Source organism: Sminthopsis crassicaudata, chromosome 5 (assembly GCF_048593235.1).
Source record: "Sminthopsis crassicaudata isolate SCR6 chromosome 5, ASM4859323v1, whole genome shotgun sequence".
Lineage (NCBI taxonomy): Eukaryota > Metazoa > Chordata > Mammalia > Dasyuromorphia > Dasyuridae > Sminthopsis > Sminthopsis crassicaudata.
The window spans coordinates 5,071,924-5,094,191 of NC_133621.1; the positions used below are offsets into that span (position 1 = coordinate 5,071,924).

A 22,268-nucleotide genomic window follows, 5' to 3' on the forward strand; every position below is an offset into this window, starting at 1 on the left:
CAAAAAAAACACCCCCCCACAACTAAACATATGGGCACTGCTTTAAGGGGAAAACATGAAATATTTTCCAATTCAAGAAAAAAGACTCTAAAAATATTTTAAATATGTTTTGTAGGGAGAAAATAAAAACTGAAAAATAGCGCTACCTTGTCTGGGAACTCGGACTAAGACCCAGACTTCACTAACTACAATGAGTAGAGCTCTGGGCTCCAGAGCTGAGAAGTCCTGGGTTCAAGTCCTGCCCTCTTACACGCAAGGCTTTGTGACCCTGAGCAAGCTCCATAATCTCTGAGAGTCTTCTGGGCAACTGTCTTATACCAGGGGTGAAAGAAAGCTGGCAGACGGGCACCGAGGAGCAGTTTCCTCATGGAGGACTCCCTTCTATTGGTGAACTTCCAAATCTAAGTCCTAAACCCTATGGGACGGTATTAGAATAAATGAAGCAAATATAAGGACACATACAGGAAGGATTCATTAGAACAAAGCATTTTTAGTGAGAAGCAGCAACAATGCAGTGGATGGAGCAACGGCTCAGGAAGATCTAGATTCAAACTTTTGGCATTTGCTAACTCAGTAACCTTAGTCAAGTCACCGAAATCTAAACCTCAGTTTCCCCATCTGTAAAATGGAGGTGACATTAGTAACATTTGTCTCACTCTCGTGATCCTCAAAGAAAATGACATGCATCATGTTCTTTATCATTGGCTACGCTATGGACAAGTTGTCTCACTCCCTTATTTCTTCATCAGCAAAATGGAACTGGGGAGTTGGATTTCCATGAGAAAGTCAGAAAATTAGGTCTGGGCTAACTTGCAAAGAGAAGCAGTTAGGCACTTTGGACAGAAGAGGAAACCTCTCCCTTCCCTTCTGCAGGAGGGTGGGCCTGGGCTTTTCTTCCATGGGTCAGTAGAAAAGGGATTCTTCTGGGGGGCTGGAAGGAAGATACAATTTCTGTTTAGTTTAATCCTTCCTTTTTAGTTCCTTTTCATCTTCCTTCCTTTCTTCTATTCCTTTCTTCCTTCTTCCTTATCTCCTTCTTTTTCCCTTCCTTTCTCCCTTCTTCCCCTCTTTTCTTTCTTCCTTCCTTTCCTCTTTCTCTCTAACCTTCCCTCCCTCCTTCCTTCTCCCCTTTTTTTCCTCCTTAATAAAAATATCCACTTCTCCATTAGAATATAAAGTCCCTGAAATCAAGGACTATTTTTTTTTAATTCTGTATCCCCAGAACTTAACCTCATGCTTGGCACATACTAAGTGCTTAGTAAATGATTTTTAATGTATTCCCTCAGAAGACCTGAGCTTACAACAGAGAATGGTCATACCCTCCCTGAGCCTCCATTTACTCATCTGAAAAATTAAAAGTTTCTAAGGTTTCTTGAACTCATCTAACAAACAAGGGTTGTACCTTACAGTCCTAAAACTCTTTTTACAAAGACTTTACAAAGATTCTCTCACTTGATCCCACAAATCAATGATCTTAGGAAGTTGGATTTGAGTCATCTGAGCTGGGAGGAATAAGTTGTGCCGTCCGGTGCACAGGAGAGATGGATAGGAGGAACCATTTTTGTTAACATTCATCCCTTCTTGGGCTTTGCCATAGAGCAAGATTCTGGGTGTGATGTATAACTGAGCACAAGCGGGTGCCATTGTCCCCATCATCTTGTGACACTTCCTTTAGTCTAGCCTAGTGGCCCAACGGACCATTTCTGACATTGGCCCTAGCTGCCTTGTTTGTCACTGCTTTCAAATAACACCTTTCTGTAGGTCAGGGGCTCTATCGTAGAAGAAAGAGACCCTGCAGGGAGCCGGTCACTGGGAGGAGGGATCACTTGGAGCTCTCCCCTGTAGTCAGGCTCAGGGAAAGAACACAAAACTGTGAGCCAGAGACTGCTCACGTGCTGTCTCATGTCAACTTCAACACACCAAATTCATGATCAAAAATGAAGTTTTTGACTCATGGGCCAGCTGATGAATCCTTGAGTTGGGGAACGAATACAAGAGACCCAGACACAGTCATAGAAAAATTAAGATCCCTGAAGCAGATTGAGCCAAGGCCATTACTAGGAATATGCATAAATGCTTTTTAGGGACGACGGTAGAATATTGTCATTGGTGCCCCAGGCCCTCACAGACCTTCTGCTCATTTGGGCCACAATCTGTCTCCTCTGAGGCACGACTCAGCTTCTCTTCCCCTCGTTGTGTTCTCTCTAACACCCTGCCCGGGAGTGTGCACACACCTGACCATGAAACACCTGAGCCACTCTTCAGCCCCCTGCAGAAGCAGATACCCGGTGGGCAGGCGGGATGCTCACTAAGCAACATAGCTTGGCTGCTGGACAGGGCGAGACTCCCGTCATCCGGACTACCCTCTGCCACGGTGCCCCACCAAACAAAATAGCAAAAAACAAAAACAAAAACAAACAAATAAACAAACAAACAAAAGGAAGATAAGAAGGACCTGGCAAAATCTGTGAGTCAACAGGAAGAAAGGGGGAACCAACCACAAAAGCAAAGGAAAGAAGGAGAAAAAAAGAAAGGGAGGGGGGGAAAGGCATCAAAGAGATGAGTCACACTGTACTTACAACTTTCAGCCTGATAGTCTGGGACAAACTGCTCATCATTGTCAGGTACCTGAGCTGAAGAAAGAAAAAAAAAAGAAAAGAAAAGAAAAAAAATGAGCTGAACAACCAAAGCATAATGGAAAAATAAGGTCAGCAGGTAGGAATGGGGTGGGTGGCTGAAGGGCAGGGAAGCCCACTTACAGGCAACTGTAAGGAGCAGGAGAGGTCCTGGACCTAAGGAGGGGATGTGTGGCAAGCTCAGACTCCTGTGGGCACTACCCAAGCTCAGAACTGGAAGGGACACCCCCTTGACCCTCCTCCTACAGCACTATACATGCCCAGGGTTTGGGGATCCCCCATACTTGGGGAAATCCAACTATCAGCCCACCCCCAAATGCTGCTGGTCCCCAGCTGCTAGAAGACTAATTCAAAAGAGAAATCAAAAGTTCCATCTGTCCAGAAGCCACCACCATCCTGACAGCAAAGTCTCTTCTGCCCAGTCTGCCAGGCCGTCATACTGACAGCAGCCTGTCGGGTACAAATTCTGTCCATGCTGGGCCCGGGGCGGAGGAACGCTCAGCATTGTGAACTTGTCAACGGTAATAATGATGATGATAACTGGGATTTTCCATAGCGCCACCTCTATGTCGGGCACTGTGCTGAGTGCTTCACAGATAGGATCTCATGTGCTCTGCTCTTCCCAGGCATTGTTCCCTCTGCCTTGGAAATGCTCGGGCACTACCACAAAATACCATATTAAGCCACAATTACTCAAAGAGAGGACACTCTTTCCCTATAGCCTCCACCTCCTAGAGACAGCCACGAAGTTTCACCCGACAAAATGCCTATAGACATTATGGAGAGTCACACCCAGACCTCTTTTCCATCGATTGGGCCTCCATCAAGATCTGGTTTCAAGATTAAATAACAATTACTGCTCTCCCAGTGCACCCTTGGGACATCCTGTCCTTGAAAACACATCAACGCCCTCCACACGCCCACTGCCACCTTCACAGAATGACTCCCAAGAAAGAAGGCTCATCTATGCTCCCATTCAAGATCTAAGCTCAAGAGAGCTTAAATGACCTTTGGCCTGAGCTGTGCAAGGACCCAAGGCTCCAATTGGTTTTGTTTTTGTAGACCTAAGAATTGGGCCTGACACATTGGTTCAAGAGATGTTTGCTTAAGGGGTCTCTTATTTGCTCAGCTTGAAAATGGGCTTTTTTCCCCTCTGACTAGAGCATGGATACGATGAGATCTCAGCACAATTTCTTACTGTTTAGTAAATGAGAGCAGGCTTCATGATAGGATAGAGGTGGGGAGAGGGAAGGAGGATTCTAGACCTCTTTCCACCAATGCCGATCACTGACTTGTCTGTCTTTCCATCTTAGTGAGATAAATGTCTAAGGGAACTGAAATATTCAGTGATTTGCCCAGAATGCATCAGGTAAAACTTGGAATCTAGGTTTTCAGAGATTCTAAGACAGCCTTCCATCCACTACCAGATTCTTTCTCTAGAATAAAAGACAGGAAAATTAAACATGAAAAGGGAGATAATCTAATTTGGTAAGAAACGAACAAGACATTTAATGGCAATAAGCATTTATTAAGCACCTATTGCGTGCAAGGTGCGGGCTAGGCATTTGATCTTTGTTCATCTTGCAAGAATCCCAAACAACCTTTCGGAAAAATAAAATTCGCACTGATTGCATTTCTTTGTATCCTTGAAACTCAGAGTAATGCCTGGAACACAGTGGGGGCTTAACAAATGTTAACTGATCTGCAGAATAGGTAAGAACCCCAATATGATCTACCCTGTTATCTACAAGCAGCCATTATTAGACTGGATTTGAAATCAGGAAGAACTCCAATTCATAAAAACCTTAGATGCTGTGTTACATAGGCAAATCTCCGAAGATGAGGGCTTTGGACCAGATGGAGAGTAGTATTTACTTGGGCTAAATGTGTGTATTAAATGTGGAGGATGAAAATACAAGCCAATAGGTCAACCTTTCCCCTCAAAAAGCTTCCATTCTGATGGAGGAAATTAACAGATGATGGGCATCTGGAAAGTAGGCTCAGGGGACATGGAAAAAGAGCAATGTCACTGGCAAAGAGGTGGATAAGTCCAGAAGAAGGAGACTGACTAGTTAGGAGTAAAATGATCACAAAATGGTGGTCTTGGCTAGGGATTGGACCCTCAAGAGAGCAGACCTCAGAGTGGCGCCATCTCTAAGGTGGGGATCCTTAGGGGGAAGAGTAGAGATTCCAGGAGGGAAGCCGGTCAAGAGTGGCTTTGAAGGCCCCTTCCAAATCTCAATCTGCTTTCCTCCAAAGACAGAGGAGTAGGAAAGAATGCATTTGATTCCTCAGCTTGTTTATACATAGATTGACTTAATGATTCATCTTCCCTTCGACCATCTCAGATTCAGAGTCATTCAAGATGCCCTCCCCTCATAAAGTGACCCCTGTGAGGCCTTCCCTGTCAGCCACTGGCCCTGTATCCCTGCTCAATTAAACAGCTCATCGTGAGATTCTGTGCCAACAACGGGACATGGCCCAATTTGAGAATGTCTACAATCCAACAGAGCCAAGGGTATCTCCTCCTGAACTATCCCTAAAAGACCGAGGAAAAGCTGTTCCAATTTAGCATCCTCTGTAAGCTCCTCAAAATATTGCAAACTGGAAACCGAGCAGATTCCCATCAACTGGAGACCAGCTAAACAAACCGCGGCAGAGGGATGTGGCAGACTATTTATTACTGTGCTAGAAGAAATGGCCAAGGTGAAAAATACAAGGAAGCCTGGAGAGAGCCCCATAAACTCTTGCAGGACAAAGTAGAGAAAACCAAGAAAACAATAGATGTCCCAAGTAGAATAGGGGGAACAGAAGAAATCACTGCCCTCCCCAAAACAAATCAAATATGAACATTGCAAAATGGTGAAGGACAAGCATGTCTGGAAAGAAATTCTTTTGGAAGATTTTCCCTTTTTCTGAGTGGGAGAGCCATAGGCTTTGTACACGGATTGAATGGATTTTCAGACTTTTTCAATGTACTGATCAATTGTACTGATTTTTTTTTCTCTTTTTCTGCTTTTAAAAACTATGACTTGTGATATGAGATGACTTTCTGGGATGGGAAGGAGAACGAAGGAATATCGTAATGTTTTTTAAAAACATATCAATAACACCTGATTTTAAAATCTATTGCTTTTCCTCCTCAATGAAATTTATGAATTAGAATGGGGCTTTTTAAAAAATTACACACCCCAAACATGTTTTTTTTTTTTTTTAATAGCAATAGAGCAACACCTCATAAAGCAAAGCCAAACGATGCTCTTATTTTTCTCCATCATCCCTCACTCATCACAGCCTGCTGATAAGTAGTAGGAAGGGGGGGGGTGTAAGCATCTGAGCAGTTCCACCTCCCCAGCCTTCCCTTCAGAACAGATGCATTTCAGGACCCTGGTAACATGCAACATCCCTCCACGCCGAGTCCGAAATGACCAGCGAGTGCCAGATTGAATACGGGTCATCGACTGTGTTGGCGGCCAAGTCTTCCCCATTGGCTGTGGGACATCCGCAATGTTGCACACACAGTATCCAGCTCATCCTGCGTGGGTGTGTTGGGGGAGGGGGGCGTGTTCGCGGGCCGTGTGTGTGGAGGAATGACAGAAATGAGGGACCCAGTCTGAGGCTCATCTTTGCTCCCATTCAGGTCCTCGGATAATAGCTGCTTACGCACAGTTTGTAAAAGGAGTAAGGAGGAGAATTGAGGGTGGCGTTCTGACTCTTTTTTCTTGAAGATACCCAATAAATAGACCTGACACTTACGCCTGAGCACATTCCAGAAATCTAACAACAACAAAAAATATGACTCACATTTTCACAGGAGCTAATCTTAAGGAAGTGAACAGAGCAAGGGAAGCGGTGCTCTCCTGAAATAGACAAAGGCTGTGTGTGCATGTGTGTCCGTCTGTGTGTGTGTGTCCGTCTGTGTGTGTGTGTCTGTGCGTCTGTGCATGTGTGTCCGTCTGTGTGTATGTGTGTCTGTGCGTGTGTGTCCGTCTGTGTGTGCGTGTGTCCGTCTGTGTGTGTGTGTCTGTGCGTGTGTGTCCGTCTGTGTGTGCGTGTGTGTCTGTGCGTCTGTGCGTGTGTGTCCGTCTGTCCGTCTGTCTCTAGTTCTGAGGGAGTTTAAGAAGGAAGCAGTTAACCAAAAACATCACTTGGATCTGAGCAAGGAAAATGGGCTGTCTTGGGACAAGAAAGCAGACTTCCTTCCCATTCTTCCATGGGCCTGAGCTCTTCTGCCAGCTCCAAAATGCAGCTTTCTTAGGGTTCAGTGAGACCCAGCGGGGCAGGGCAGGTGGGCCCTTACCGTGACCCCTAGGACCGACCCGGCAGATTAGGAAAATCTCCCCCTCCCAACTTCATGAGAAGGTGAAGAGGGGAAAGGAAGGCCAAAAGGCCAATAAAAGGCTTTCTAGATAATGGAGCATGCGCCCGGCTCTGCCATCCCTTGTTCTCCATCCCTGGTGGCCATCCCGCCTCAGAATCCCTGCCTGGCAGTGGTCCCAATTTGCACCCTCAGCTGTTTGCTCCAGTCTCAGGGATGATTACCCAAAGCTGACACCCCCTTTTCAGCACTTTGGGGGGGTGAACAAGTGGAATATTAATTAGAATCTTCCTGCCACGGGAGCAGCAGCCACCCCCCCCTTTCAGTAGCAACGCTTCCTTAATGAATGTCCCCCCTTGCAAAAAGAACACCCCCCCACCCCCGCCAGTGACGCGCAGCAGAGGCTCGCTGGTTCCAAGTGGAACAGAAACGAGGCTGCAGGAAAAGTTGGCCTTTCAGCATCGGAGCGATCCGCTGTTTCCGGAAAGGAGGACAGCCCCCCCTTTTCTTTGGGGAATCGGGAGCCCAGGCCCCGGAGCGCAGAGCCCGAGGCCCTCCCCCGGCAGGGTGCAGAAGCAAAGGGGTTAATGTTTAATTAAAACCAGCTCCCAGCGCTGAAACAATGACCCGGAGCCAAAGTAGGCAGAAGATGGATGAGTCATTCTTTCTGCTGCTCAATGAGACAGCTGATCTCCCAGCCATTCCTCAAGACAGGCAGTGGGAGCCCGAGGCCGCTCTCCATTCACAAAAAGCCAGCCCGGCCGGGCTCCGCCATGTGGGCCGGCCGCAAGCCTCTCCAGTCCCGCCCTGCCACGGGCTGCAGGCAGCAAACTTGAACTCTGCGCAGCGGAAACACACCGGGCCGCCGGCTTTGTCTCCCCGCCGGGCCCGGCCCCGGAGGGGGAGCGGGAGGAAGACGGAGGCTTAACCCCTTCTGGCCAGAGCCGCCCCCCCCCTTCAGCCCCCCCCCCCCCCCCCCCCCCGTATAGCCCTGCCGGGGTCCAGCCCCTCGGAGCTTTGTCTGCCCCGAGGCCCAGCGGCCTCCAGCCCTCCTCCCCAGGGAGGGCAGCCTCCTCCGGACAGACACACGCAAATAACGTGACTTTGACCTAAGATCTCAGGCCCACAGAGAAACTTTTCTCCCCTGCCTCCACCCCGCAAGCCAAGAACACGCTCCCTGGCCGTCCCCAGCGAGCTCTGCCGCTCATCCCCCCGCAGCTTCGGGCCACCGAACCAAATCCTCACGAGTCCACTAAACCCGGTTCGGGGCCACATCCGCTGCTAACGGGGAAAACCACTGCGCACAAACACAAGCACTACTGAATGCTGGAGCCTAAACGTGGGGAGAGACAAAAGGGGAGCGGCTTCCCCCGCTGGAGCAGCCTTAAAACTCCCGAAAGCCATCCCTTCTTTCCCGGCTCGCCTCGGGCTCCCAACAAGCACCACTCCTTCATCTGCTGGGACTTGGAAAGGCACCAGGGGCTTAGATTAAAAGAAGTCCCACAGGCCTCTTCCTCCTGAAGCACTCCCCCACCCTGATTTTTTAAAACTCTTAGTGTTTGTTTTTTTTTTCTGACCCTATTAAAAGGTTACAACACTTTATCTACTTATTTCAAAGAGCATCCAAAAAAAAAAAAAAAAAAGACATATATAATTCTTGTCAACAATCCATACTGACAATCCAGGATGTCCCGGGGGCCGCAGAAAGACTCCCAGCAGTCCAGTTTAATTCCCCTTTTCTCTATTTTTGTGGAAGCGTCTCATTCCCGGTCTGGGGGATACTCCTGAGGTCCTGGACCTTGAAGGCACTTCCTCTCCCGGCATGATGCCCCCCTCAAAAAATGGCCCCAAATGAGTCCAGGAGCATCTCGGAATTCTAGAAACTCTGCACTTAAAGTGAAACCTCTTTTATTTCCTTCTGAGGAATCATTCCCTCAGGTATTTAGGTGTTTTTTTTTTTTTTTCTCTCTCTTAGCTATGCAAAATGCTATTTTTTTTTAAATTGTAAGGCATCTATTTCTTACTGTGACATCCATAAATAACACACACGCATCTACCAGATTCTTGGTTTGCTTGAAATGGTGTCCTTTGGAACCCCATGAAGACAGAGATGGAGGCCATCTTTGCACTTCCAAGCATCATGTCAAAAGTACAGAGAATTTTATTATTATTGTTATTTTAATATCATCAAATCAGTTCTGGATACAGGTACAGCACCTGAATGTTAAGAGCCAAACTGGCTTTTCTGGTTAAAAAAAAAAAAAGTCAAATGAGTCCAAGGCGTGGTACGTGGCCAGTGCGCTTTGTGTCGAATCCTCTTTAATGAGACCAGAGGAACTAAAGAAAAAAAAGGGCCGGATGGACAGCAAAAAACCCCCTTGAAAAAGAGTTCCACCAAAGTTCTCCACTCCTATCAGGCCAACCTTTTCACCAGCTCCCCATTCTCATTGCCAAAAGGCCACTCATGAGTCACCTCACTAACTGTCAATGGGCTGTATTTGTGCTGTTTTAAAAGCATTTTGATCTCTCAGATGATGAAATTCGTAAACAAATTTCCATGAACAAAGCACCCTGTTTTCTTCCCACCCTGCCCCCTGACCATTGCTCCAAACCCCTGCAAATTCACCTGGCTTCAGTGACCCACATGGCCAAGGTTAAGAATTCAGTTTTTCCCACCGTCTCTATCTGTTCAAGAATCACCGGATTTCACCAAGATAGACTGACACGACATTGAGTTAATATTTGAACCGATTATTTCAAGTCACTGAATAAGTGCCATCTGCCAACAGCAATCTAATATCGAAATACACACAATCAATAAAAGCATTTTGCATATGAAAATGCCAAAAGGAAACAGCAGTGGCGTAAATAGAACATTAATACTGGGAGGGAGAGTTTAGAATCATTCTCATCTGCCTCCTGACAGTGGGGGACCTGTCTACCCATTTTCTCCTTTAGGATTGGGCAAGACCTTTCAGAATTCTGTCCTCAGGAGATTTTTACCACAAGACTTTTCAGGGTTTTGGATCATAGAAGTCATACCAGCCTAAAAAAACTGCTCTGCCCTGAAATGTTTCTAGTCTGCTTACTTAAAAGATGAAGTGAATTTTCACAAAATCCCCAAGGCTTTAAAATATTCCCCTCACATTTCAATAACGTCTAGTTATTTGCTTCAATCCCCCTCATATTAACTAAAGTTAGTAAACCAGGTTAATTACCGCACTGACCATTAATAAACAGGCTGTTCTCTGCATTTCACTCGTAAAAATTCTAACAGGAAATAGCAAATAAAAGTTGGTAAAGCTAAAGAAACCAAAGGCCTTCAGAGGGCACCGCTCCAGTTACATCTTTTTTTCAGTCATGCTTTATGAATAATTTTCTGCAGCTATATGTTTAATAAATATATTTTCTAATCCGATAACTTCCCCCACAATGTTCTCAGCTTGGGGAGAAGCCTAGTGAATTGCCCAAGATTTTTATTATTCTTTTTTCTAAAGAAGGTCAAGATGGCTCGAGCTTTTCTTGGTCACTTTCCTGACTACAGAGCATCAGGAAAAGAAATATGTAAACATGAAAAAGTCAGCCAAATTGGCAAGGTCCAGAAGGACAGAAATGGATAAATCCATCCTTGGATAAACAAGACCCATTTGCAGATCTGTTCTTGGCTAGAACGGTTCAGACAGTCAAGTAAGTGGAGCTAATGATGCCATTCTGACACCAGCGTATGGCAAATCCTCCTGTACACCCCCAAACTTGTATTCAACTGTTCCGATTGAGAAATAATATAAAAGGTGAACTGAATAAGCAAATAATGAAGAAACAAATCCTCATTATTAAAGGATAATTAAACTCTACTTCCAAAGCAGCTCATCAACTTTTATAGCTCTATTAGAAGGATGAGCAATACACTTCATCTCAAAATAAAAGAATCTTCTCATTTCGAAAAAAAAAAAAATAAAGCAACACAGACATTAGGGTCAAGGAGTCTATGACAGTACAGTTGACCTAAAGGACCACGATGGCAGGATTTCTTTACCAGAAGCTCCCCCCCCCACCTCGGCATTCATGAAAGTGTTAGGCTTCAGAACACAAATATTCATGCTTTCAGAATTAAAATATTTCTGCATAAAACCCCATTTTATTTCAAAAATAGCAACCATACCCTCAGCCTGGGCTTATAGAGCTGGGTCTTTTTTTTTTTTTTTTTTAATTCCTGGGGAAGAATTTATAGAACCAACTTTAAGAGCATAAGGGAAAACTTGGATGGATCATTCAAATCACTCATTCATTTAGCCACAGGAAACAAGCTCAAAACTATAAAAATGCACCAAAGCTGATTATATATCTATAAAAATATTTATAAGTCAATTATAGATGCCACATTTTTTAAATTCCAGGAACAGGGTTGCTATGCACACCCAAAAATCTGCCAGCAATTATTTTTACTTGGAATCAGTGAGCATTAAACACTGCAAGAAGTAACAAAATGTTCCAACTCAATGAAGTGAATATTCAGTTCTAATCCATATACCAATAAATTATCTCTGGATTTGATAAATATCCGGATACATTTTCAACTTTAGAAAACCAGTAGCCGGGGGTCAATAATATCATATCCGGGCAAAAGAGATAAAGAAAAGTCATCTCTGGGACGGTGGGTGACTAGTTATGCATTAGAAGAAATTCTATTTTCAGTGACAATCTAAATCCCCCTCTCCCTTATTAGTGTCTAACCTTTATTAGCATCTCAACATAATCCCTTTGCTACAAGATGGGGAAGAGAGGTACACACACATCGACAGAAATGGCAAAAGCAAATATTCAAGCTTGGAGAATTAAAATCTCAAGAAAACAAAGAAACTCACTTTACATGCTTCCAGCAACTTGACCGTGCAGAACTCTCAAGGGGGAAATGCCCTCTATCTCAAAGCAGTTTAGAGGAAGAAAGCCTGACCCCCCACTTCCTTAGAAAATCCCATCCCCTCAATGCCCCAACTTGCAAGAAGATGGGGACTGAGCTGTAAGAACACCGGAATAGCACAAGTCTTGAGTTCTCTCTAACTTTTCCCCTCAAGTCCTCAGACCAAATCCATGCCGACAGAACAACTCAAGCCACTTCTTTCTATGCCTTATGCTCATCGGATAAAATGCCCAAGGATTTTTTTTCCCTATCCCCAAAGAAAACAAACACCCTTCAACACCAGGAACTTCTGCACTTTTACAGAAACACTATCTCATTGTCCCTATGAAATACAGCCAGTAACACACAGTCAAGGAGAGATCCCAATGGATCGCAGGATTGCTTAACCTGATCAAAATTAGAGGGAAAATGCCTCTAAAAGTCTCCCTGGCTTCCGAAGGGAATTCCAAGAAAAGCACCAGCCAAACCCCATCCCCATCCAACACTTGCTTGCCTGCTGTACAGTAAGGAAGGAGAAGATATGGAAAAAACCCGACTCAGCTCCCCAAGGCTTCCTCAGCAAGCCCTTCAGAGCTGAAGCACTCGATACACACCAAAGGCTCTGTGTTGGGCACAAGGTGGGAAGAAGACACTCGCACTCAAATCTTGAAGCATCCCGTCCCGATGAACCCAGAGCCACTAATTTCTGCCATCAGAAAAAGTACTCCAAGAGGACAGCGGGTAACTAAGTGTGCGCTGCTGCCGCTTGGCTTCAGAGGAAAAAACCAGCCCCGTGCTGGCTCGCTGAGGTCTCCTGAGGTACAATCATATAAACCTGATCAATTGCAATTAAAATCTGAGCAGAGGCTCCGAACTGGAAGTCTTGGTGCATTAGTTCTTGCCCAAAGCAGATGTGACTGGGAGCTGGAAGCAGTTTCTCCTGGTAATTTGTGATGACACAGGCTACAGCAGCCCCAGAGTCCCCAAAGACAAACTCATCAGAAGCTCTAATGTATGCATGACACATGAGGTGGCTCTTTTAGAGCTCAATTAATTGGTCTGAACATTAAGACAGCAAGTTCAGGACTTTTTTTTTTTTTTTTTCTTCCTCTGGAGTTTCATTCCTCCCTCCTCTTCCCCCCCCCCCCAACCTTTTTACAAGCATTTTCCCCCTTACCTTCTGCAAGCCATGTTTCCTGTAATTGGCTCAGATCTTGAAAGAGTTCTGGAAGAAAAAAAAGGGTGAAGACATAAAATAATATGGCAACTCAACCTTTAATCTTCTCCTTCATGAAATGAAAATCTTATATGATTTTTTTTTCCCTCTGACACACATGTATATTATATATGGAGATGCTATTGAAGGAAAATCTCTTAGAAAGAGTCATCATTTCTCTTTGTGATCATGGCAATACCTGATATTTATTTTGTGGGGAGGGGGGGAGGGTCATCTACTCAAATCAGTAATCCTTGCATAAAAACCAGAATCCTTGAAAGCAGACAGACTATCAGCAAGGACTGTCCGGCCACCTTTTTCTTTTTTTTTTTTCTTCCTTGTGATAGACACCTTTCAATCCATCCATCCATCTCCCTCTCATAGAGATAGGGGAAGAAAAATGGTGGGGTGGGGGGGATGTAGCTTCAGAGAAGCCCCTTGCATTGCTGAAAGACCCACAGTAATATGTTTCCTAGAAAGGAATGCCAGAGACTTTCTGTGTGACAGTCACTGAGGGACGCAGGATGACTCCCTGGCATATTGGTCACCCTTATCTACAAGTTTTGATTCAGCTATCAGGAGTGTGGCAAAGGAAAATAACGCGAAAGAAAGCTACTTCTTTCTAATATCTATTAAAATTAGGAACAGAGGAACATAAACTTGGCTTTTCTCTGAATTAAAAAAAAAAAATCCAAAATAGACTGTATTCTGAATGGCTATGTGGGCTGATGCAGGAGGGTATTTTGGGAAACTATGGAAGTCAAAATTCTAATTTCAGTCAGCTAAAAATAGGAAATTTTTCGATAAGTAGCTGTGGCAAGCAAGCCAGCAGGAGGGATTTCCTAAGGGGTGATTCACCTGGCTGAAAAGTTAGTCTTTCAGGTCATATTCTTAAAACTCCAGGAGATACCCTAAAGGGTTAATCTTGAGCTTCTGCTCCCTGGGGGCTCCAGGAAGCTTCAGGAACATAAATGGAGTCGGATTAGAGACTTAAATAGGGTTTGCTAATAACTCACCAATGGAATGACCCAAGAACTTGGTGAGCTTTCAATGTTTTGATGTGTTTTTGAAAATCAGCAAGGTATTCGTAAAAAGCAGCGGTCTGTGACCACATCAGGCCGTTCCACCTTACCCTTTATGAAATCATTTCTCATGAGTGGCCATGGAAAGGTGGCCACATCTGAATGACCTCTCATTGGCTTCTTCTATAACTGAGCTGGAGATCTTGGACCTCTTTCTCCCTCCCTTCGCAGTTTTATGGATAGACCATATGGGCTACAGGACTGAAGCCCAGCCATGGCTGGAGAGAAGGCTGCCTGAGGGAGGGAGGGCGGCCCACTGAACTCCACATTTCGCTCTTTGAGTAATCTCGGACACAAGCATGACAAAGTATTGAAGCGCAGATTGCCACAATATGCAAAGAGCTTCAAGGAACAAAGTCATATTATTCTGGGCCAGAATAGTCTCTCTGTCTTTCTCTCCTTCTCATACAAAAGGGAAGAGGAGGTTTTTTGGTTTGTTTCTTAAAGGAAAACATAAGGATAGAACAGTTCTGGGTTTTGGTGTTTTTTTTTGGGGGGGGGGGGATCAGAACAAGACAAAACCTCACCTTCTGAGTCATGAGCCAGGTCTCTGTTAATGAATTTTCTTTTCCTGACATTTGCTGGTTTCTCATTACAGCTTCTCCCACGCTGACTCTACAAATGGGAAAGATTAAATACTTTTAAAAAAATGGTTTTTGGAAGCTCTGATTGTCACATGCAAAAGTCGCGAGCAAACCCGAGGGAGAAAGACGAGTGTAATGGGCCCTCTCCCTGTCTGCTGTCAAGGGCCCCCCTCTGGAATCCTCCTTTCCTGGAGCCAGCTGACAGCTAAAGCTGCGGATGGGCTCTCCTGCAGCAGCCGCTGCAGCCCAGGCTGGGGCTCTAGCGGCGGCCGCTGCTGCTGCTGCTCCTGCTGCCGCTGCCGCGGCCTGAGGCTGCTGCCATCCCACAGCGTTTTATCCTGACGCATCTTGATGGAGAGAGATACACAGGGAAGGCTCCCTCCCCAGCATCCAGCCAAGGGGAAGGCGTGCATTTAGCGATCAGCTGGGCTGAGCTCAGCTAGAGCCATTTTCCTGTAGCTATTTGAAAGGACGGGCAATGCCAGAGAAGTTATTTCACCCGCCCCCGCCCCCGCCCCCCCCTTACAAAGACACGCAAAACAAAAACAAAATCCTGAAAATAAAAAGTGTCAACGTGGGTCTCAACTTCATTCTGTTCAATGTGGCAGACAAACCCAGCCTGAAACTTTGACTGCAGCAGCAGCTGCTGCTGCTGCTGCTGCCTTCCTCCTCCTCCTCCTCCTCCTCCTCCTCCTCCTCCTCCTCCTCCTCCTCCTCCTCCTCCTCCTCCTCCTCCTCCTCCTCCTCCTCCTCCTCCTCTTCCTCCTCCTCCTCCTCCTTCTCCTCCTCCTCCTCCTCTTTCTCCTCTTTTCATGGTGTGCACTTTAACTATCCAAAAAGAAGTCTTAAAAATAAAACGATGCCTTATCCCAGTCCCTGGCAGGAGGTACGTTCATTCCGAAGCCTCGGTTCCTACAGGGAGAGTCGCCCTGGAGAGCCCAGCCACCGAGCGATCGAGCGGGGACTGGCCCGGTACCTCCCTCCCGGCGCCCCCTCCCCCCGCTCCCCGCTCGGCGCGCGGCCCTCCCCCCTCCCGAGGAGAAAGAAGTCGGAGTCAAGTTTATAAACAGCCACTCGGGCGCCGCTCACTCACGTTGCTGACCAAGTAAGGCACTTGCTGGTCGTAGAAGCCGTCCATCGCCGGGCGGCGGCGGGGCCGGGCTGCTCGGGCTACGCGGGGCTCCTCAGCGCTCTAGCTCGCGAGCATCGGGGAGGACGCCTCCTCGCGATCCGCGCCGCTCTCCACCTAGAAAGGGGCGCAAGGCGGCTTTTAGGGCCGGGCGGAGCGGGCGAATGAGGCGCCCGCATTTGCATAGCTAATCACCCGGCTCCGGCCCCATTCACAAAACGCCCCCTCCCGCGCGGCTTCCTTCACCTGAGCCCCCGCCCGCCGCCCGCCGCCCCGGCTCGCCACTTCGCGGCCGCCGCTCCCCGCAGCCCGGACAAAGCGCCCGGGGGCCTCCCCGCGGTCGCTGGGCCGGGGTCCGGCCGCGCGCCCCCCTCGGCGCCGTCCGCCCGCTTCGTAATGGCGATCAACAGGAGTTGCTGTGCACCTAACGGGAGGCGGGAGGGACGGCCCGGTCTGGCCGCCCCCCTCGTTTTGGGGGGCCGCCTGCGCACCCCCGAGACGGGCAAAGTTGTGGGCGAGACCCACCTGAAGGCCGTGCCAGGCGCTGGGCTGCCAACTCTCCCCTCCCAATTTAATCCAAACATGAATCCGCGCCCGGCACCTCCCCCTCGGAAGCCGCGAGCGCCTCTGCCAGAGCTGGCTTCGGCGGTCCTTCCTCCACTTCTCCTCCAGGGGCCTCCGAGCCAAACTGATGGATCCCCGCCTCCCATTGGCTCTCGGGCTCTTTCACCAGATCAGATTTCGGGCTGTCAATCAGGCGGCGCTCTCCGGCCGGCTCCCGCTCCCCGCTCCCCGGCTCGCTCGCCCCGGCCCGGCCCGGCCCGGCCCAGGTTCTTCCCCGGGCAGAGGCCGCCCACGGGTGCCGCCCGCTCTCTTTCCCCGAGGGCTTCCCGGACAGGGGCCCTGTCACCTCCCTCCCTTCCTCCCGCTTCCCGGCCCGGGTTCTGGACTCAGTGTCCCACCTGTCCTGATTTTCGGCTCTACTTCCAAGTATTCCTAGCTAATTTGCACAGAAGTGGTTGCATGGCACACTTAGTCCCCAATAGATTGCGAGCTTCTGGGAGCCCGGGCTTGTTGGTGCCTTTCTTTTCAACAACCCCGAGGCTTGGCCCAGAGCCTGGCACATTGGGGGCGTTCAATAAAAGCTTAGGACCCGGATGCACGAGCCCCCGAACGTTCGAGTCTGGGGATGTGCTGCTGTCCCTTCAGCTGCAGACATCATTCCCTGCATCCCTCTGACTCGGTGGCTGGTTCCTAGCAGGAGAGCCCCAGAGCAGCGTCCTGCGGCTACCAGGGGGACAGAGGAGGGAGATCCGGGGGGACAGAGGAGGGAGATCCGGGGGGACAGAGGAGGGAGATCTGGGGGGATAGAGGACGGAGATCCGGGGGGGCTGGAAAAGCAGCACAACTTAGCCTGAGGGGGTTTTGAGGGCCTGGAGAAGGAAGTACGAGGAGGGTGGGGGGTAAAGGAAGTGTGAAATACAAAGCTACCCCACTCAGCTGGTTCAAATACGGCATCCTGAGGGAAGAGTAAGGGAGGAGGGGCCGGACAGGAGGAGGAGGAGGAGGAGAAAAGGAGAGTCGCTGCCGCGGAACCTGCCTATTTCCTGCGCTTTGTTATGGATACTCTATGGGAGGAGGGGGGAGCATCGCCAGAGAATTTAACCCTTTGGGGTCTTATTGGAAGGAGGAAAAAGGGAGGGTGGAGGAGGGACGGCCAGCCCCGAGTCCGGCTCCCTCTGCCCCCACACCTTCTGGCCCTCAGCGCCGCCCCTCCCCCCGGGGTCCTGACCGCGGCTTTAGAGTTCGGACTGTCCCCTCTCCTCCATCACCTCCAGTCGGAAGTTTGCTTCCCGGGGGGCAGAGGGGGCGGGGACCAGGGGGGCCTCCCGCCACCCGGAGCAGGCACACAGCCTCCTCAGGACTAAGCAGCACCGGGTCCTTCAGCCTTTAGCCGTCGGGCCCAGAGACCGATCGGAGGCGCTAGCAGGCTGCCCGTCCCAGCCCGAGATCCCAGAGGCCCAGGGGCGCAAGGGAGGGACTCGGGAAAAGGAGAGCTGGGCTGGTTTAAGAAGAAACCCTCGAGAGGGGGCCGCTCCTCTTGGGGGGGGGGGCGCGGGGCGGGAGCAGCTCCGGGCCTCCCCGCCGCGCGCCGCGCCCCCATTGGCCGTCTCCGGCCGGGGGCGGGGCAGGCCCCATTCACAAAATCCTAGTCCGGCGAGGTCACGTGTCTCGGGGAAAAGTATGGGTGCCAAACTAAGCTGTAGAGTGAGGGCCCCGCCTTCCCCCCTCCCCTCCCCCCTTCCCCCGGCCCGGCTCTTAGCCCGAGCCCAAGAGGCCTACAGGAGAGGAGGGGTGCGGATCTTACCTCCGGAAAAGACCCGGGGATAGCGGGGAGCGGGAATAGGGACACGGCTACACAGCCCCCGTGCTGCCGAACGCTTACGGCCCTGGACCCCCGGGCCGCATCTTTGCCCTCCGGCATCCCGTGGGTCCCCGGGGCGGAGGCAAGGGAGCTGCCCGGGCCTTTAAAGACAGGCGGACGAGGGAAAGTAGGGAGACTCACCCTAGGAGAGGGCCGAGAGTGTCCCTCCAACCCTCCCGGGACCTGGGGTTGTGTCGGACTCCCCCTTCCTTCCCGAGCAGGGAGCCGGCCCCCCAGAAGCCTGCTTTGGCCCGAGTGGCCCAGGGCCTGCAGACTTTGGAGAGCGCTCGCCTGGGAGGTTGTTCTGCAGAAAATGTGGCCTTTGGGAGGCAGGCTGGCGGAGGGGCAGCGACCCCGGCCCCAAGTTTGCACTTTGGAGAAAGGAGTCAGTCCGGCAAACGCCCGTCCTTGTGAATGGGGACTTTCCATTTGGCAGGATCTCCGCAGGGCCCGGACAAATACGGATCTGCCCCGTTTCTAAAAGCACATTTGGGTCGAGAAATGCTGGAAAGAAGACACTCCCCCCCCCCCCCCAAAAAAAAAAAAAAAAAAAAGGCAGGAAAGGGTCCTTTCTGAGCTCGAGTCCTGGGCAGCCTGTGGGGCTCCTCGGAATCTCCCAGAACTCTCCCTTCAATGCCAATGAGCAGGTTGCCTCTTTTACTTCGGATTTCTTCCTTTGGCCTTTGCCCGCTGGGACCCGAGTGGACCGTGTCACTGCAGGCATTCACTAGGAAACCACATGGCATTAGCAAAAAGAAAAGCGGCCTTCGGAGATTTTTTTTTTAAGCCCAGTTTTATGGGTTGTTTTTAATGACGAATAGAAATAAAATGGCCCTTATTTTGTTGAAAATAGCACCGATCGATAAATGACAATAGATTTTCATTACTTTTTATTATTATTTCATTTTCTCAGATAAACTCGGTTCATTAGCTGTAACTCCTGTAGAAACTCATAGAAGACTGATTTAGGGAGAACTCATGTCACCCAAGACTGAGGGCCCCTCTCAAAGAAGCAGTCCCCGAGGTGTGTGTGGGTTTCCGTCCCACCCGCCCCTTCTGAATGACCAAGGGCTTCCAGCCAGATCCCTTGTCCAGGGACTCTGTTCTGACCTATAAACAAGGAAAATATTCTAGGCCTATGACCGAAGGAGCCACTGAAGCTGTCGAAAAAGAGAGAGCAATGACCGTTAGTCCCCAGAAATTTTATAAAAGTTACTCTAAGCGGGGAGAACTCCACAATTCTTCATTAATTGTTCTTTTCTAAGGCACCACAGATACAAAAACAACACCAAAAAACAAGGAGAACTCTGACCTGGACCTGGCTTTGAATCCCCCCTCTGATATATTTTAACCAAGGAACATATCTCAGCTTTTGGAAAATAAGTCTCACAAATAGCACGAGGGAGTGAGGACAGATGTCCCCCGAGATTTCTTCCAGCTCTCCATCTATGATCCAAGGAGATGATGCTTCAGTCATGTGGTAAGCAGGATGAACACATTGCTTGAAAAAGTACATTTAAAAAAATAAACATCTCATACAAACAATAGGAAAAAAAATATTTTTTTTCAAGTTTTCTATTCGAAAGAGCACACCTGTGTCCTGGCCTAGAAAATCAGAAAGGCCTCTCAGAAATATTGTCCCATCACAAGCAGATTGCTGGTTAAAAAATTAGTCCCAAAGCTTATTGTAACTTGTGTCAGTTTCATTCCATCAACCCTGCAAATAAACTTGAGCGTTGCTGGCGAGATTTTTCTCTCTCCCTTCAGAAATCAATTTTTCCCAAACACTCACGATGAAAGTCCTTATCCCAGAGTGATCATATGACAACTCCAACATCACACTCAAAAATAGTTATATTGGAGCAGCTAGGTGGCCCAGTGGATAGAGCACCAACACTGAATTCAGGAGGACCTGAGTTCAAATCTGGTCTCAGACACTTAACACTTCCAAGTTGTGTGACCCTGGGCAAGTCACTTAACCCCAGCCTCAGGAAAAAACAAACAAACAAACAAAAATTAGTTATATTATTAGGTGGGCTTGGACAGGCAAGTCAATAAGCATTTACTAAGTGTTTACCAGGTGCTGGTAAATGCTGGAGATGAAAAGAAATGCATAAAAACAAACCCATGTCCTAAAATCCATAATTAGTGTAATTATTTGCCATCTCTAAAGGGAACTAACCACTTCTTCCCTTTGGATTCTACAAATAACCTTTAGGGAATGAAGGGTTTCTAACCATGTTGCTCATGAGCCCCCATCTGGTGGGATCTTCCAATGCTGACTAACCAACCTGTTAGCAAGTTTAGAAGGGAACAAGTCATTTATTAAATACCGATTACATGCCAGGCATTCTGCTAAGCATTTTTCCAGAATTAAACAGCTCAAGCTTAGCGTTATGCAGCTTGTGTGAAGGAGGATAATGTAAAATACGTCTGGAGAGACTGGCCAGAGTCAGACTGGGAGAACCTTTAAATGAAAAAAAAAAAAAAAAAAAGTCTAAGTTTGGGTATTATTGAAGACAAGATGGAAGCAACTACAGGCTGTAGGAGGGGAAGAATGGTCCGATGTGCTTTAAGAAGATTCTGGGCGTCTGGGACTATAGGTAGGGGAGAAACCAATAAATAAAGTGATGGATTTTAAATGATTCATCTAAAAGTTGAGAGTTCATGTAGGTGACCATCTGGACTAGTGCCATGGTCAGGAAGGAGAAGACCTGAGACATTCTGTGGAGAGAAGTATGATAAAATGTGTCACCTGATTGAATTCTGGGAAATGGTCAGTGACAGACTTGGATAGGACGCAAAGATCCCAAGTCTTAGGAGTAGCATTAGCTGCTGGGCAGCAGGCAGCTCCTAGAGTTCTCCACAATTAGACAAGATGCTCCAAGGGTTGAACACTGGAAAGACAGTGCCCTACTCATGTCCTTCATAGGAGCCAGATGTACCTCAGGGGGATGCACTTCTACAGATGGAAGCCTTCTCAGAGCCATCTATTCCTTGGCTGTCTCTCCAGTAGCTTGGGAAACCAACCTACAGTCAGACCTGACCAGGGTGGAGATGCCATTGTCCTGTCTTCTAGGGCCTTGAACTTCAAATGCTTCTTTTTCCTTCGAAGGACTCCCTTCAAATAGCATCAGAGCCCAAATGTCTGCCCCTTTCCTCCTCTTATAGCCCTTCGGATCAACAGGGATCAAGGCCAATGCTTCCTGTATACCCATTTTTCATTAAGCATCTGGCTATCATCCAAGGTGACCGTCTCCCAGGTCTGCTACCTAACCCCTGACAGAGGGCAGCAATGCTTGAGAAAGGTGGAAAGCTCCTAACAAATCTTTTTTGTTATCCAGGCACTTTCAGAGTCCTCTCTGTAGAGAATCCAGACTTAAAGACGATCTTTTAATGAATCCAACCTAAACTGTTTGTCTGATGTTTATGTTGTACTTCACGGTTTTTTAAAGAAATTATCTTCTTTGACTTTGGGATTAGCCTTCAGACAGGTTAATTAATTTGTCCTATATGTATGCAAAATGTACATTCTGTCTATGTCTATGTCTATGTGTGTTTAGGTGAGTATACAGAGACAGAGATGCTAAGCAACATGATATAACACAGAAAAGCCCAAGTTCTGACACAAGACAACCTGGACTCAACACCCACATTGCAGCTACCAAATGTTACAACCAAGATTTGAACTCAGATCTTTTGAACTTCAAATCTCACTCCACTACTTCATTAAATTTTCTTCTCCAGCTCATTTTACACATGAGGAAATTGAGACAAGCAGGGCGAAGTGACTTGAGCAAGGTCACTTGTGTGACACTAATAAGTGTCTGAATGCAGATTTGAATTCAGGAATAAGAGTCTTCCTGACTTCAAGCCCAGCATCGTATCCACTGAAACACTTTGCTGTCCTAACATAAATGTGATAGATATCACTTATAAATTCCATTTAAAGCTATTGATGACATGGGAATTAACCCT

General features: G+C 47.9%; 1 protein-coding gene across 5 annotated transcripts in view; it reads right to left on the bottom strand.

The window, feature by feature from the left end:
* ETV1 (ETS variant transcription factor 1) overlaps positions 1 to 16,542 on the bottom strand; it is an 88,955-nt gene extending 72,413 nt beyond the window's left edge. Inside the window, exons 1-5 of one of the 5 annotated variants that reach the window (XM_074271351.1) lie at positions 16,391 to 16,542; positions 15,839 to 15,982; positions 14,680 to 14,767; positions 13,032 to 13,079; positions 2,580 to 2,633 (exon numbers count right to left, since the gene is read on the bottom strand). In XM_074271351.1, the coding sequence (XP_074127452.1) occupies positions 2,580 to 2,633; positions 13,032 to 13,079; positions 14,680 to 14,767; positions 15,839 to 15,874 (226 nt within the window). In that variant the 5' untranslated portion in view covers positions 15,875 to 15,982; positions 16,391 to 16,542. Of the gene's footprint in view, positions 1 to 2,579; positions 2,634 to 11,819; positions 12,349 to 12,468; positions 12,895 to 13,031; positions 13,080 to 14,679; positions 14,768 to 15,599; positions 15,701 to 15,829; positions 15,983 to 16,390 lie in introns of those variants that run through there. The other 4 variants (XM_074271350.1, XM_074271352.1, XM_074271353.1 and 1 more) reach the window with 4 other exon arrangements.
* Positions 16,543 to 22,268: the final 5,726 nt, after the last annotated feature.